Genomic DNA, 17,240 nt, shown 5'->3' on the forward strand with positions numbered 1-17,240 from the left:
GGTTGTTGTGCTGGTGAGGGGCTGCTGCCTCCCTCTGCCTCAGCGCTCCTGCTGTGGGAGCTGAGTGATTTTTCCAGACCCAAAAAAAAAAAATATAAATAAATAAAATAAAAAAGAGTTTCAAAGCTCCCTCTGGCATTGCAAAGTAGACGCACATTGCGGCAAAGGTGCTTGGCTGACCTGTCAGATGTGGGAGATGCCTCAAAATGGAGCTCCAGGGCCTTGTCTAAGGGTGTTTGACCCCTGGGAGCTGCCGTGAGGGTGATCCATGTCCATGCCATGAGGGTGATCCATGTCCATGGCTGGAGCTCCAATCCCGTGGTTTGTAATGCAGATAATCACCTGCCCTCGCACTGGGAACAACCTGTGGCAGCAGACAAAGGTTTTGGCTTCAGAGATAGACCCAAATCTATACAATACTCTTGAATCCTCTTAGGGCCTGTGGGTATTAAATGGGATTGGCTGTCCCCCCACTAACGTGTCCTTCTCACTGACCCTCCTCTGCTCCGCTGGCAGAGGAGACCTCCTGAAAATGGGATCATTTTCATCCACCTCCCTCTGCAACAGCATCTCCCACCGGGCTGGGAAGTACCAAAGGAGCTTCCAGCATTCCCCCCAGCCCTTGGAACTGCTGTTCCTCCTGGACACATCTCTGGAAGGTATGTGGGGGTTTATTTGATTGGTTTGGATCTTGCCTGACTGAGACAGGAGCTGAGAAAAGGAGTTTAGCAGGAGTTAACTGCAAGAGAGCTGCTAAACTTAACAGGACTAGAGGAACAAGAGGGGCTGGTGGTCAGGAATTGTGAAAGGCTGGAGAGCTCTCAGAACTGATCCTAACTTTGGGTATCTTTCTGCTCACAAAGGTCCTTTAAGCAGCTCAGTTTGGAGAAGAGAACTAAAGCCAGTGTTTAAGTAGGAGTATGTGCACACATCTGTGTCCTCCCTGGGCCATTTTCTGAGCTCTCCTGTCTCTGTTAGGGAGAGTTATTTTATAATAATGTCCAATTTGTTATACCTATTATGCAGTTCTGCCACATGCATGTTTATGTTCCTTTTACATATGAAAAGCAAAGCTTATATCATCTGTTTATCTAGGTACTCCCATGACCCTCTATTAGTGTTGCCTTAGTGATCCTCCCAGCTATTTAAATGAAGATAATAATGCCTGTCTTGCAAGAAATTCAGGCTGATTAATTCCCTGGGTGTTATGCAAGAGGGTGAGTGTGTGATAACTTGCACTAAGAGCTTATCTGAGAGTGGTTTAGAAAACTATGATTCATATCCAGTTAAAGAACAATGTAACATTCCCCCTCTGGGGGGAAAAAATAATCCATGGAGAATGATGTTCTGAGGTAAAACACTGGAATATAGAACATTCCAGAGGTGCTGAAGGGTAGATGCTGTCCAGCCCCAAATCCCTGTCTCCATCCAGGCTGTCACAGCTGCAGGATCTGTCTCTCTGGCATCTACAATTACTCTCTCTTCCTACATGCTGCTCAAACAATTATGCAAGAGATGCTAATTACCCCCTAATAAAAGGTATGATTGCAATTCCACTTTGCCAGTTCTGGATTCTACAGAAAGGCTTTGGAAAGATGTAGTCATAGAAACAAAGGGCTGCTCAGCACCCCCAGTTTTAGTGAAACCACAGAACCACGTTTTCCTCACACTGAGGGAAAAAAATCACCCTTGCTTGGCTGCTCTCCTGGGGACTGAAAGGCTGGAAAGTTCCTATCCTCCTGCTGAGGGTATTTTGGTGAATAACTGGTTTAGGAGAAGGGTTTGCCAAGGATTGGTTTTGCCTTCAGAGCATCATTTCTAGCAGTTTAAAGTCGGTTCCTTGGCAGAAGCTGCATTCTCTCCTCCTGCAGAACTCTGACCCAGTTGTTAATAGTACAGAATAACAACTGCACTCCAGTGAAACCAGAATCATTAACAGCTTCTGGATGTGGGCATTTGGTGGAATCAGAATTCAGCTTGGATTGGACTGTCTCAGCCAACTCCTCTCTATTAAGCCCAACCTTTGATTATTAATCAGCACAACCTACAGTCATATATAGAAAAAATAGACTAAACCCTGGAGCTAGATCTGTCTTTACTCATTTAAGTCCATTTCTTCTTACTGAAAAATAAAAAAGGGAAGTGTTGCTGCCCGAGTGGTGGCAAGTTGCAGTACTTTATGTTTCACACCAGATTCTCTTTGGCAGGATTCTGCATCTTGTGCTGTGCGGTTCCACTCCTGATGCTCAAGATCAGCTGGAAGCTCCAATGGTGGCTGTAAATTCGAACTGCTGACCAAGAGAAGTCTCTCCAGAGGCTGCTGGACACGGCTCTGGATCCTGAACCTTCGGGAAATGCATTTGCCACGGAGGCGGCGGCTGCGAAGGAACCGAATCCTTTTCTTCCTTGCCACGGTGTTGATCCTCTCTCTCTACCAGCTCCAGTTCAGCCCCTCTGCCCTTCCAGCATCACACACAGCCCCCCAGCCCACGGACCCTGTCACAGTGACCTCCAGGGACCCCCCCAGCAACAAGACTGCTGGGAGAGGCAACGCCACGGCACCCAAAATAAGGCACTGTATATATGTGGATGCCGAGCCAGCCGTGCCCGTCACCACCCCGGTGGATACAACCCCCCAGCCAGAAAACACCAGTGAAAGCCACCCGGACAAAAAACCACCCCACGAGTCCAAAGGAGAATACCCCCAGGACCTGTTCAGCGTGGAAGAACGCAGGCAAGGGTGGGTTGTCCTTCACATCTTTGGCATGATGTATGTGTTTGTGGCCCTGGCCATAGTGTGTGATGAGTATTTTGTCCCCGCCCTGGGAGTGATCACAGAGAAGCTGCAGATCTCTGAAGATGTGGCTGGAGCCACCTTCATGGCAGCAGGTGGATCAGCACCAGAACTCTTCACCTCCCTCATAGGTGTCTTCATCTCCCACAGCAATGTCGGCATCGGTACCATTGTGGGCTCAGCGGTGTTTAATATCCTCTTTGTCATTGGCACCTGTGCCCTCTTCTCCAGGGAGATACTCCACCTGACATGGTGGCCCTTATTTAGAGACATCTCATTCTACATTGTAGACTTACTGATGCTCATCCTGTTTTTCCTAGACAGTGTCATTGATTGGTGGGAAAGCCTCCTTTTACTGACTGCCTATGCCACATACGTATTCACCATGAAACAGAACGTCTTCCTGGAGCAATGGGTGAAGCAGGAGCTGAACAAGAAGCTCAGTGCTGTGCAGGCAGCATCAGCAGAGCATGTGAGAAAGGTTGGTGTCCTTAGAGCTCAAAGGGCAAGTTGGAAATAATTGGTTCTGGTGTAAACCATAAAAAAAAAAAAAAAATCACACCTCCTTCAGAAAGCACACATTCAAACCCCAGAACACAGGTACTGGTCAATTATTATGGTTATAAAATGAGGGAAATGCAGACTGGAGAGAGATTCTAAGAAATTAGAGAACTTCACTGCACTGCAATTACTAAAGGTTTGAGTTGTGGTTGCTCAGCTGCTTTCAAAGACACGTGTGGGATTTTGCTCGCTTGGTTGCTGTAAAGGAGTTTCAAAAAGAACACTTGCAGCAACACATCCTTAGTCTGGGGACAAGACTGGACAACTCTGTGTTAAACAGGGGGGAAAGGCTTCTGTCCCAGCCTCTTGCAGCTGAGAGGTGTTGGAGGAAATTCTCTTTTCCCTCCCTGAAGCCGGGTGTGTTTGTGGGACGCTGGTGGTATCGCTCGTTACCTGATCTGCAGCACAGGAAGGGATCTGGCAGCTTTAGCAACCACTGCCTGCTCTCCTGGTCAGCATTTGACAACCAGATCCCAGTGCCCAAACCCAGCTCCATGCCCTGAGCCCAGCGGGGTGTGCTCAGGGGGATTCTGTGCTCGGGAGGTTTGTGGCTGTAACTCCAGATTTGAGACCTTCCCTCGGTGTCTTTTGAAGGAGAAGCTGACTTCTCACACCCAGAGTACCTGAAGGTGTCCCCAGAGCCAACCACCCTTTCAGACTCACAGTTCTGGTCAGGAAGGGTCTCCAGAGCACTTGAGCTTTGCCTTTCTGAGCGTGCCAGCCCATTCCTTCCTCCTCTGTCCCTGCTCAGCTCTCCCACAGTCCCTTTGTCCACCTGGCCTGTGCTACTGCAGCTGTCGAGCAGAGACCCCCGATTTCAAACTCTCCTCTGGCACTGCAGGCTTTGCTGCTCAGCTGTGTGTCCCTGGCACTCACACATGCTCTGCCTTCTGGTCCTGGCACTCCCCATCATTTAAGGGAGGGGAGGAAATGGGGTGAGGGTGGTTGAAGTGGTGGCGAATCGAGAAACCTTCTCTTTCCTCCCCCTGCTCTGGTGTTCACCCAGTGCCCATGGCTGGGAGTCCTGGCAGCTCCTGAGCTACATTCCAGTGGGGTACATGTCCAAGGCCCTGCAGTGACACCCATCACTGTGGACATCAATCACCACAAATCTAATCCAACCAGCTTGGAGCTGACAGAGAGCTCTCACTAATGCACAGCAGCGTGACAGAGCTGCTGGTCCTATCCCTCGGGAGAAACAAATTACAGAAATTGTAAATGATGGAAAGTGATGCTAATCGCTGTGAAAAAAAATATACCCCTTTGCACTTTGCTGGAAATTGAGTAAGGATACAGATGTTTGGGGATGAAGGCTGGGTCTGTATCTACAGGACTCAGTTTGGAGTCTGCCCCCAGGTACCTGCATCCTCATGAGGAGCAGGAGGGAGAATCCTGTTTCTCTTGGAAGCCACACGGTTTTAAGGAGGCACAAGGCTTTGGCTCTTTCAGTAGCATCCCTGCACAGTCATTTGTGTCAGCTGTCCCCCCTCCTCTCAGAGAGCAGCCCGAGGGATCATTAGATCCTAAAAAGGCAGGTGAAGCAGCAGAGGGGATCAGTCATTTTCATTCTTTGTTGCTTGCAGAAAAGCACTGGGGCAGCGGCAGATGATGGAACAAAGAAGCCACCAGATGTGAGGAAGCTGCAGGTAGGTCTAAGCAACTTCACAGGGATCTGCAGTCACTGCATTTTTTGAACCCCTCCCCAGGTCAGGTCATGAATAACGGTGTCAAACTCTGTGGCAGGAAACCTGCACAAAGCCTGTCTGGTATCAGGCACAATGCCCACACCTTGTTGAGGGGACACCTGGCTCAGTCCTGTCCTCAAAGGAGGTTTTATAAGAACTAAGAGACAGCTCAGGCTTCCCCAGTGGATTTGACCAGCAGAGTGCTATTCATTCTCTGCTTTGAACGGGCACACAGAAATTCAGAGAGTGACTTTCCTTACCTGTTTTTTTTTTTTTTGTGGCTAATTTTCCTCCTGGGCTCCCGGAGCTGAGGCTGGCAGGGTCAGTCCTCCCCCACAGCACACACTGCACAGCTCATTCCTCCCCTGCTGGTTCCATTGCTGCCCCTTTGTCTGCCCCACTGATGGCCAGTGGAGGAGGGAGCTGGGACTGACTGGGGTTGTGCCTTCCCACAGCCTGGGCCAGCCCTGCAGCGGGGCAGCAGCTCGGCCTCCCTGCACAACTCCCAGATGCGTGGCACCATCTTCCAGCTCATGATCCACACCCTGGACCCCCTGGCAGAAGGTGAGTGGATGCTCCATGCTGGAGGGACTTGGGTTTGCTGCCCTGGGTGCAGAGTGGTTTAGCTGGGAGCACAGGTGTGTGTGTGTGTGTCTGTTCTGGGGGCAGTAACTCACCCCTGGAATGCAGCTCCGCGTGTCACGGGTGGTGTCGGGAGCTCTGTGTCCCTTCTGATCCGGTGCAGGAAGGACAAACACCTCATGCTTTGGTTCTGCCATATCTGCTGGTCACTGCTGTGGGGGCAGCTGCTGCTGGGGTGCCTGAAAGTGGTGGCAGTCACTGCTGCCCCCCATCTGTGCTCTCTTTGCAGGGGCAGCAAACATGACTCGCATCTTCCTTCCTCTTCTTAACTCAAACCTCACCCTGGCCCTGAAACGACAGCACAAAAAGAGCTTAAAACCCTTGAAGAATTATCATTTTGACAGCGGTTAACACCCCATCTGAGATTTAAATCACAAAGTGAGCTCCAATTGTGATGGTTTGGCCAATTCTGTGTGGTTCAAACCGACACTGAGCACCTCTAAAAGCCCCCCTGCACTGCTGTGGTACCATCACTGCCATGGCAAAGTGTGCCCACAGCACAGTGCAGGCAATGGGCAGCTCCCCGGGGCCAGGGAAACATCAGCTCAGGTCCAAGACTCGTTTAAACTGCCCAGGGTGCACAGAAGCCTCATCTCCAGACACAGCCAGGGTCTTTGTACCCAGCCTTTTAAAGTGCTGCTTTGTATTAAACTTTAATCCAACCCCACTGTGGAGATTCATTTTCCAAGAAATAGTAAAGCACATTAAAAAAAAAAAAAAAAGACATTTTTTGGATTTTCTTCCCTGGCTCAGCTCATGCCCCACCCCTCCACTGCCCTACTTGTTCTAAAGAGATTACCTGCTGTCCATTCAAAGAGAGATGGAAGCTAAGCAGATCAACACCTCTCTCACAGAGGTTACAAAAAGGACTCTCCAGATCAAATTCCCAGCTGCACAGACTGATCAAGGGAACAAAGGAGGTTGGATGAGGACAGCGAGGCAGAGAAGTGTCTGCTTTGACAGAGTCTGGGGAAAGCACCCAAACTTGTTAGGCAGCCTAAAACCCCATCACAGTTTGCCCTACTGCCCTTGCCTCCTCTGCCCCCAAGAGGTGTCATCAGCAGCACCAGGACAACCCTTCCCACAGAGAAGTTTTTCCCGATATCCAACCTCAACCTGCCCCAGCAGCCAGGCAGGGTGTGAGTTCCTGTGAGTGCAGCAGCCACTAGATGGGAGTGTGAGCACGTGTACGTCAGTCTGATATAAAGGATGGGCTACAACTCTCTCCTGAAGGTTATTTTTTTTAATGAGGAATTTCTAGCTACTTTGGTCTTTCCCCCACTTTCTCTGAGAGTGTGCAGAAGCAGAGCATGAGATCTTTTCAGGATTTCCCCCTGAGACACCAGAGGGAACTGTGAGGGAAAGAAAAGAAAAGAAGAAGGATTTTGGAAATGCTCAGGAACCCTCTCATTGCTGAACCTCCAGTCTTACCATAAGGTTACCCTTTGAAGTCCAGTCATACAGGGAAGAAGGCAGAAGCCAACTTTTGTTTTTGAAGGCAGAAAAAGGCTGCAGCAGCAGAGCTGCCTGTCCTCAGTATGCCCCAGTTAACAAGCTAATGATTTTGGATGTTAGACCAGCCCAGAGCAGCAGGCAGGGTTGCAGGCCAGAGCCAAGTGAGGAAGCTGAAGGCAGCAGTTTCTCCTTTTGTCAGCATTCCATCACTTGCAATGGAATCAAGATACAAAGGAGCAAAAGGAATCATGGGTTTGGTTTTTTTATTTCTACTTTTAGAGAGCAGAATCTCCAAATCCCTCAGGTTCATGCTAAATTGTAAAATAAAAACCCTTCCTGCTGATCGTGTTGCGAAAGCCAAAGAGTGAATTAAACCCAAGAGCCAAACTCAGGGTAAAAGCTCAGCTGCCACCTGAAGTCCAGCCTGGGTGCTGTCAATCCAGGAATCTTCCTGGGGAGCATCTCAGGGTCCCTGGACACAGAGAGGGCTCTCAGAGCTGGGGGCAGAGCTGGCAGCAGTGAATGCCCCAGGGCACTGAGGGACCCTGCCCTGCCCAACTAAGCCAGCACAGAAAGGGCTGAGCTCAGGGACATCCTCCCTGCCCCTGCTGACCTGCAGATCTGCCCAGCTTAGAGCCAGTCTCAGTGCACACAGGAACTGTGTGTCACAGGAATTAACCCCCTTCCAAACCACACTGATCTCCTGAAGGATGGAGAGGGGCCTGGCCCTAATCTGTTTGTGCTGACAGAGGGATGCTGAGGGCTCCACTCCCAGCCAGGGCAGGGAGCCAGGAGCTTGAATTTATATAATCTCCCTCAGGCTGAGCCTGACCTTGCTGACAGGAGCTTTTGCAGCAGCTTCAGGGAAAAGCTGAGCAGAAAGAAGCATTGCCCAGAGCTTGGAGGGGACTGGGAGCAATGGGTCACCTCTGTGCTGCCCTGCACCCAGGGATGTGCTCGTGAATCAGCTCAGGGGCAAGGAAGAAAAATGCTTCCCATCCCCTCTGGTGAGCTTCAGGATTGACAAGGAGCACAGAAGAGTCGGGCTCTTGAGTCCCAGCCAACCTTTTAAAGGAGAAAAAAAATCATCATTTTGATTAGATATAAGGAAGGAATTCTTCCCTGTGAGGGTGGGCAGGCCCTGGCACAGGTTGCCCAGAGAAGCTGTGGCAGCCCCATCCCTGGGAGTGTCCAAGGCCAGGTTGGACAAGCTTGGAGCAGCCTGGGCTGGTGGAAGGTGTCCCTGCCCATGGCAGGGGGTTGGAACAAGGTGATTTTAAGTTCCCTTCCAACCCAAACCATTCTGGGATTTTCTCATCATTTCATCTCAGTCCAGTGCTCATTCCAGGGCTCAGTGGAAATTCCAGTTGGTGAAAAATGTTTGTCAGACAGTAAGAGGAATCTCCCCCAGAACAGGGCTTGTCCCCTGGGGTCTTAATGTCTGAGCTGGACCAGTTATTGGACATACACCAGAATTTACTGACTTCTGTGAGGTTCAGCTCTGAATCTGATCTGCCCACAAGGCTCATGGCCTCAGAGCTGCTATTTTTATGATATCAGTATCACAGTGATGAACAAAGTGGCAGGGCCCTGCCCTTGAGGGAGATGACAACAGTGTGTTCTGGTTGCGTAGTCAACAGCACAGTGGATTAAATCAGTGTGATAAAACCTCCAGAGGAAATGAATTTACAGCCCTGCACACCAGCCAAGCACAGCATGGCCAGTTCCTTGTGGCTCCTGTCCATGTGCAAACCCTGCAACCCTCAGCTTAGTTGTGGGGTGGGCATAGAGTAGAGAAAATGGGGCTTTTCTTTGAGCCTGTGTCTTGCCCAGTTTCAGTGAGAGTCAGCACTGAGAGATCTGAGCACAGCACTGAGTTATGGAGACACACACACAGATTACCAGTTCACTGTAAACCAGCAATAAAGCAGCTCACTGAGCAGAGCAGAACAGGCTTCACAGCAGTCCCAGAAACACAGCACTGGACCTGCACTGGTGAAGATCATCTCCAGGCAGCCTGGACTCCAGGAATTTAGATCAACTCCAGCAGTGCAGACACTTGTGCATACTTGGAGAAATCAATCCTTTCCTGGGAACTGGAACATAAAAGGTTTATATTTTCCCTCACCATCAGGTCCCCAGGCTGCAAGCAGCACCCTAAAGCCTCTCCAACAGCCACATGGCAGGAGGAAGGTGTCAGTTTTAGTTTGCACATAATCTAGCCTGAAAAAAAAAAAAATCAATAGTCCCTTGGGAACAAGATGATACTGCACCAAACCTCCTCTCTTCTTTCTGCATTTGCTTCCAATCATGTACAGATCCCCTCTGTACTACTGACCTGGAAAGGATGTCTCTTCCTTCTCGGTTCTCTTTAAAATATGCTGATATTGTTACCCCTCAAATGGCTGGTGTAATTGCTACAGCACTAACATTTCAATGTACCAGCCGTGCTCAACAGCAGCAGCCACAACCTGGGGGCACAGCCACAACAATTCCCAGGTCAGTGCTGGCTGCAGCCCAGGGGAGAGGAAAGGGGCAAGAGCCTGGGTGTGTAGGGGGGAGGTAGAGGGGGCTCTGCACCACTGGCAGCTGCTGATGGACGTGTCCTCCTCATCCACAGCAAAGTTTAAAGACAGGGTTGACATCCTGAGCAACATGGCCAAGAGCAAAGCCAAGGCAGACACCCTGGATGGACAAGGCCCACAGCCAGAAGGTGAGTGCAAGAGCTGCTGGCCTGGTCCTGCAGTGCCAGCCCTGCCTCCCCAGCACACAGCACCTCGGGGCTGGCACAGGGACACCAGGGGCTGGCACAGGGACACCAGGGGCTGGCACAAGCTCTGTGTTATTGCTGCTCACGGGGGGTTGCTGTAAGTGGGCAGCAGAAATCAGTGGGAGGGTGTGGGCAGGAACAGCCACCCCCCAGGAGCCCTCAGAGAGACGGAGACCAGCAGGGAGGGCTACAGGGATGGAGTGGAAGTGGCCGTGGAATGGTGGAGGAGGGAAATCAGGCCATTACAGGCAGCACTTGGGTGCTGCTGGTCTGAGGAGTTTGTTAAAACAAAGGACCTTCACTTGAGCCTGGAAATTTGCCACACTTGTAGAAGAGCACAGAAGGCTCCTCCAGAGGGAAGAAGCTGCACTGACTGTTTTTATATCAGTTCTAAGGGTCTGTGCATTCTTCCCTTGAATAGAATCACAGAATCATTTGGGTTGGAAGGGACCTTAAGGCTCATCCAGCTCCACCCCCTGCCATGGGCAGGGACACCTTCCACTAGCCCAGGCTGCTCCAAACCCTGTCCAACCTGGCCTTGGACACTTCCAGAGATGGGGCAGCCACAGCTTCTCTGGGCAACCTGTGCCAGGGCCTGCCCACCCTCACAGGGAAGAATTCCTTCCTATTATCCCATCTGACCCTGCCCTCTGGCAGTTCAATAGTTTTTGGGTTTTCTCTCACTGCTGACACACAGCCCTTCTGAGCTGGGCTGTGCTACGACACGGGTTTGTGCTGTCAGTGAGGCTGGAGAACTTGAAATACAAGAAAGTTTTGTGTGGAAGGTCCCAGCCCCACACAACAGGCACCTCAGCACCCCACAACACGGGACCTCACCTGAATGAGCCCAAACTGAAGAAAAGTGCTGTCAAAAATCCAACTGCTGGTGTGTGTTACCAACACCACACTGACTTCACCCGTGCTCTGTGTTATCCTTTCCACACTGTTACACACCAAGGTTTCCATGTTCCTCTTGGCTACACAGGAGCAGCACAGAGAACACTGCAGTTGTTTCCTTGTGTGTGTCAGCACTTTCCCATTTGCTTTTGAACCCCCACCAAATGATCAGGGATTTAAAGGCTGGCAGCACGTCCCAGTCATTTCTCAGAAGCCTTGAAGAACAGCAGCTCCCTGGAGGATGCCATGCTTCACTGGAAAAAAACCCACAAAACAGATAAAAAAAAAAAAAAGAAAAAAGAAGCAAGGCTTTACATCCTTTCTGGCTTTTAAGGATGGTTTTAGTAAGATCTTCAGAATCCAGAAAGCAACCAAGAAATACTCATCAGCTGTAGGTGAGCAATTAGCATTTCCCTGTTGATACACACGTCTCTTATAGCAGTTCTGGAGAAAAGGAACTTTAAGGTCTCATTCTAGCCCAGGAGGGTCAGATTCTGCCCAGATTTCCTAACCACAACCACAGCAATCCTAAGCAGTCTGACAGGGTTATTTAACCTGCAATGTCCCACATTTCTGGGAGGGAGCTCAGACCTCCCTGCTGACCATGGGGAAGGTGATCCCCCCCATGCTGAGACAACTAAACCACCTTCTTGCTTTTTGCAGAAGAGGAAAAGAAGGCCCCAAGCAGCATCCAGGTGACTCCTGCCCGTGATTCTGAGCCCAGCAAAGCCACACAGAAGGCAGATGCACCACAGGGTGGACAGGTATTGAAATGAGGGTCACAGGCAGTAAGTGCTCCCTCCAGGCTGACCTTCACACATACCTCCCTTCTTCCCTCTCCAGAGCTTTTGGGACAGGATCCAACCCATGTCACTGGCAACTATAAATAGTGTCACTCTGTGTGCAGTGATTTACTAATACGCTGGCTGAAACATTTTGGCTTCCAAACACAAACCAGGTCCAAAATATGACACCAACTGGTCCTGCATAGTATTTTCCACCCCTCTGAGGCCAGGGGGTACTCGAGGGCAAAGGAAGATCCCAGGATGAGCCTGCCCTGTGCTCCCCAGTTCTGCTTTGCTCTCCCACTCCCTCCTTCCAGCTGATGTAATTTGGCTGTTCTGACGAGGAAAGGGTTTTAAAGGACAGTTTAATTTGTGCCAAAGCCCCATCTAAAAGGTGGTTCTTGTTAAGAGATGCTATTTAGTTGACAATAAACAGATTCTGGGGGGTAGGATAAGCATGGATCCCTTCCCACAGCAGGGAGATGGGGCTGGGGGTGCCTGGATCCCCTCCCACAGCAGGGAGATGGGGCTGGGGGTGCCTGGATCCCCTCCCACAGCAGGGAGATGGGGCTGGGGGTGCCTGGATCCCCTCCCACAGCAGGGAGATGGGGCTGGGGGTGCCCCCAGCCCTGTTCCAAGTGTGAGCTCTGCCCAGGCAAGGCCAGGGTGAATAAATGTAGCTCCTTGGGAGTGTGAAAACATACTGGCTTTTGGATTTTTATCCTGATCTACAGCCCCCATCGAGCAGTGACAGCTCAGAAGACAGCAGCTCTGAGAGTGAGGAAGACAGTGATGAGGACAGCACAGATGATGATGATGAAAACGATGAGCCCTTATCTCTGGAATGGCCAGAAACGAGGAAGAAACAAGCCATTTACCTTTTCCTCTTTCCCATTGTCTTTCCTCTCTGGAGCACTCTGCCTGACGTCAGGAACCCTGTAAGAATCTGTCTCCTTTCTGCTACTGGAGTCATTAACTGAGCTATAGATTTCCTCAGGGCAGGAGTCCCCAGCTCCATTTTTCCATGTCTGGAAGTGCTGTTGCTGCTGCAGGGGGTGGGACAGGAGCCCCAGCTGCAGGGGAACGTTGTATACAGACTTAATTTAATAAACCACAAATTGTAGCAACTGCAGGCCATCTAATCGAGCTGAAAAACAGAAATACAGATAGAAAGCAGGGTCCAAGTTAAAGCCAGTCAGCTGCAGTGAAGTGTTTCAGGTGAATGGTTTTCACTGGGAATTATTAACTTTCCTGAAACTTGTCTTTTTTTTTTCTCTTTTCAAACTTGATTTTGACAGGACTCCAAAAAATTCTTTGTCATCACGTTTTTTGGATCCATCCTCTGGATTGCTGTGTTCTCTTACCTCATGGTGTGGTGGGCTCACCAGGTGAGGGGTTTGTGTTCTCCCTGCAAATCACCACTTCAGAACAAGTAGATGGAGGGAGGGAACAGTGTCACTTGGCATTTTATCTGATGAATTACAGCTGCACTAATCCATCACAACAGTAGAAACTTTGTTTTGTTAGAAGCCAAAAGGGAATTTTCTGTTTCCTTTCTTTTTTTTTTTTTTTTTTTGATTTGACAAAGATTCATTCTTCCCCAAGAGCTTCCAAGGGAGTTTGTGCATCAGTGAAAGGCAAGTGCAATGAAAAGTACAGTCAAGATTTATCTTAATTCTGACTTTTCATTGATGAATGCTTCTGTGCAGAACATAATTATCCATTACCTAATTAAAATTCTAGGAAAATAAAGGGTCTGATTCTGGAAGCTGCTAAATGATCTCAATTCCCCCTGCCCTGATGATCACCTGGGATTCTGGGAAATAATTTGTTCATCTTGTAGATTCACCCCCACATTCTCTATTTAGTGATATATTGCACATGCACAATGTAGCTGATCATGCCATAAATCCAAGCACTGTCATTTCCAAAAGCCCTCAGATCTTGCCTAGCTGATGGTAAATTTGGAGAGGGAAAAAGTGGGTAACATCCAGCAGAGGTGGACTGAGGACAGGGGTTGTGCTGCAGCTGACTTGACCTTGCTCAGTGGTGGCATCACTGTGATCAGATGCAAATCCAGGATCAGCAGACACTGTGAAATTTAACTTTTTAAGCCTATGAAGCAGCAAAATGCTCCCATGTTTAGGGGGTTCAGAGCATTTTAACTCCAGCATGGCACAAACCCCAACACTGCACAGAGCAATTGTATTCCCTGTTCCGATGTTAGAGCTCTCCCCAATCTGTGTTGGCCAGGTTGGGGAAACAATTGGGATATCAGAGGAGATTATGGGGTTGACCATCCTGGCAGCAGGAACATCCATCCCTGACCTCATCACCAGCGTCATCGTGGCACGGAAAGGCCTGGGGGACATGGCTGTGTCCAGCTCTGTGGGCAGCAACATCTTTGACATCACTGTTGGGTGAGTACCAGTTCAGCGCTAAAACATGCATTTCTTCTGAAATGCAAAGCTGGTTTTATTCCAAACGTTATCTATTAATTTCATTTTAGCTGGTTTTAAATGAAGGGCAGCTGGGCAACCAGTCCCTTTAGAAAAAAAACCCAAACCCAAATTAAACAACACCCAAACCCAGCCAGGAAAGACAAAGTGTTATAGCTCAGCCCACAATCTTCACCTAATTCTGAATCAACAGAAAATCACCATTTTTCAAGACAAAAAATTCAAAAAATCTTCGGCAAACATCAAAGATCTACAGGCAGGAACAAGATCTGGTCACTCAAAGACATCCAGCTCCTGTGCAAGCAAGGGCAGGATCAGTGCCTGTATCTTCCATCATAAAGCATCAGGACATTTCTTTATTACAGCCCAAGACATTTAATTTACAGTTCCTTTCAGCCTCTTGGACTGCACTGCGATAGTGGAAGCATTATCTAAATGCAATTTTGATACAAACAACATCTAGTTTAGATTTATGCTGAGCTACATTGAAGGCAATCATGCCTTTTTTTTTTTCCCCCCCCCCTCCTGTAAGACTTTGGAAAAATTGCTTAGTTATGATGCAGAAAATGAAGTGCCCTAAAACATTTATTTCAATTACTTTTCTCCTTTACTTGCAGCTTGCCAGTTCCCTGGTTCCTTTTTTCTGTCTTCAATGGCCTCAGCCCCGTGGCAGTGAGCAGCAATGGTTTGTTTTGTGCAATTGTTCTCCTTTTCCTCATGCTCCTGTTTGTGATTATCTCCATCGCTGTCTGTAAATGGAAAATGAACAAAATACTGGGGCTCACCATGTTTGCTCTTTACTTTGTGTTTCTGATCATCAGTGTGATGTTAGAGGACAAGATAATATCCTGCCCAGTATCTGTATGACGTGTGGCCACCTCAAGATGTGTGTGTGAGGATACAGCAACATCACAAGGGGTTTAAGGTTGCAAATGTTCCACTGGAAAAAAAAAAAAAGGAAGCAGAACTGTAACAAACTTACTGAGAATAAAATATCTTTAACATTCAAAAAAATAAATAAATCTCAAGTGGTATGTCAGCCTCTGCTGTTTTTCTTTAGGGTCAGAACAGATACAATACCAAATAACACCTTGATGCCCCTGTGGCCAAGGCTGGTGTGATGTGGGTGCATCGAGGTTTCAGTAGAGCTGATCCCCTCCAGTCAATGGAGTTCATTTCCAGCACAGAACGTTTTCCCATGATAGAAATTTTTCAGGAACACACTCTAAATTACTCAGTGGACTGCTCAAACTGCCTGAAACCAGTGAACTTCCCTTCAGTGGGAAGAGAAGCAGCCCCATCTGGCCGGGCCTCTCCACAACTGCTCTGCTGGGAGGGGCCGTGTGGCCTCACACGCTGCATCTCCGCAGGGAATTCTCTCCAGCTGCACTAAACTCCTTCCAAATCTGCACCTGATCTTCAAATACACGCCCTAAAATTTATGTTAAGTGCACAAATGCGCTATCACCAGGATTCACCTCTTACCCCTCCAGTGTAAATGGATCTGGGGTTACAACACGTCACCACTGATCAAAACTAAAGCCAGGGATCAAACACTGCAACAAGAAGTTGAACTGCTGGGGGTTTGTTTTCATCCTGACACTAATCCCTGCTATTTACAGACTATTGTATCCAGCACTAATTCCTGTTGTTTGCACTGTTTTCCACACAGACATGATGAGAGAATGCCACTGCCCTCAACACACCTGGGAGGGGTATTGTTATCACCTCACAGAAGCAAACAACGCAGTTAAAGAGTTGCAGACATCTCTAATCCAGCCAATAAAATGTTAATGAAAATAACCAGAAAGATTTTAAGCTTTTTATTGACTCACTGTAAAACTTTTTTTTTTTTTTTTTTGGATGAAACAGAAAAAAAAAAAACACCTTAACATCGTGAACACTGACTTTGCATATTTTAAAGGAACTACAAACCAAAGCAAACATCCAACATACTGGTTTTTGGTAAATAAAATTTAAACATTACATATTTACAAATCTACAACCATTCATTTAAAAAGTGCTGCTTGCAGACTAACAAAGTACCATTTTTAAATCCCAGTGAGATAATATCCAGAAATACCCCTCTCTGTTATTACTGTTTGCATCTTCCATTTGTTACACAAAGATTTTTGCAGTCAGGAATTTTCTCTTTCTTGGGGTACAAATCATTTAAATTTGCCAGTGGAAGTCGAATTCATCAGGCTGTAACTGTACCAACAGCAAACCCTCTCAAATGGGACACAGCAGAGTCAGAGAAACAGCACAATTTCTATTCACATTTCAGTATTTCATCTCCCATAATTATTCCAGTGGAACCATAAGTAAAGCAAAATATATATTGCACTGCAAATGTAAAACTTTTGTTTAAGGTTTTGGACATAAGCATTATTTAGTACACAAAAGGAGAAAATTCAGTTCATACAAAATTTTAAATTGAAAATATGTCTCAAATATTTTATTTATCCATCTTTGCAGTATTGGAAAATATAGTCAAATTGCTTTTCTAATAAAGGACAGTGAGATTTGAAAACTGTTTCAACACTGAATTGCATGATTCTTACAAATTAATCCACCTCAGGACCCACGTTTGGAACGTTATGACTCGAATGAGGGAAATTTCCCATTTAATAGTATATTGTTATTCCAACTCTATTTTTATATATTTCTGCAGTGGACTGACTTGCAACAGACCTGATAAAACAATTCCTTAAGTACAATGATGTCACCTGACGAGCTACTACGTGGATCTGGTGATCCAAAAGCACGGCCCAGTGACCATCAGCAATGCCTCGGGACGCGGGAATATCCAAGGACTGCTGGGAGCCTGCACGGCCAAACCTGTTCCTGGGGCAGTACCTACTGCCTGCCAACACTGCAGGGCTGTGCACGCTGCAGTGACGTGGCAGAAGCAGCTGGGAGCACTTGCAAGGAAGCTGGGGCTGGGGTGGGTCAGCTGCACCCACACGCGGTGCCGCGGGCCAGGCACGGACCGGGCTCGGCGCTTCCGCCACGGCGGGGGAAGCTCGGTCATAGCTCGGCCCCGTGAGCACCCACGGCAGCTCTGGAAAAAGCACCTGCTCTCTCTCTTTCATGGCCTGAAGGTCCTATCACACAGTGGCTGCCCCGAGGGTCAATGGCATGGGAAGCAGAGCTGTGGGGAGCTGGGAACGCGACCTCACACACCGGGAT

At 48.4% G+C, this 17,240-nt stretch overlaps 1 protein-coding gene across 1 annotated transcript; it reads left to right on the top strand.

Annotated features, from left to right (window-relative positions):
- The first annotated feature begins 314 nt into the window (after positions 1-314).
- SLC24A1 (solute carrier family 24 member 1) lies at positions 315-15,321 on the top strand. The gene is made up of 10 exons (XM_027879239.1): positions 315-659; positions 2,208-3,275; positions 4,939-5,001; positions 5,496-5,604; positions 9,758-9,850; positions 11,468-11,568; positions 12,324-12,527; positions 12,888-12,977; positions 13,843-14,009; positions 14,666-15,321. The coding sequence occupies exons 2-10, from the start codon at positions 2,355-2,357 to the stop codon at positions 14,913-14,915; spliced, it is 1,998 nt and encodes a 665-aa protein (XP_027735040.1). The 5' UTR covers positions 315-659; positions 2,208-2,354; the 3' UTR covers positions 14,916-15,321.
- Positions 15,322-17,240: the final 1,919 nt, after the last annotated feature.

The sequence above is a fragment of the Empidonax traillii genome, unplaced genomic scaffold, assembly GCF_003031625.1.
Source record: "Empidonax traillii isolate 1590-97213 ecotype Southwest subspecies unplaced genomic scaffold, ASM303162v1 scaffold52:size1600334, whole genome shotgun sequence".
NCBI classification, from domain to species: domain Eukaryota; kingdom Metazoa; phylum Chordata; class Aves; order Passeriformes; family Tyrannidae; genus Empidonax; species Empidonax traillii.

What these genes read in the sequence shown, in the direction of transcription:
- SLC24A1 (XM_027879239.1), top strand. Translation starts at nt 2,355, where the DNA reads ATGCATTTGCCACGGAGGCGGCGGCTGCGAAGGAACCGAATCCTTTTC. An exon ending in ATGCACCACAGGGTGGACAG is followed by an intron (nt 11,569 to 12,323) that starts GTATTGAAATGA and finishes CCTGATCTACAG; the next exon opens with CCCCCATCGAGCAGTGACAG. An exon ending in TGCCTGACGTCAGGAACCCT is followed by an intron (nt 12,528 to 12,887) that starts GTAAGAATCTGT and finishes TGATTTTGACAG; the next exon opens with GACTCCAAAAAATTCTTTGT.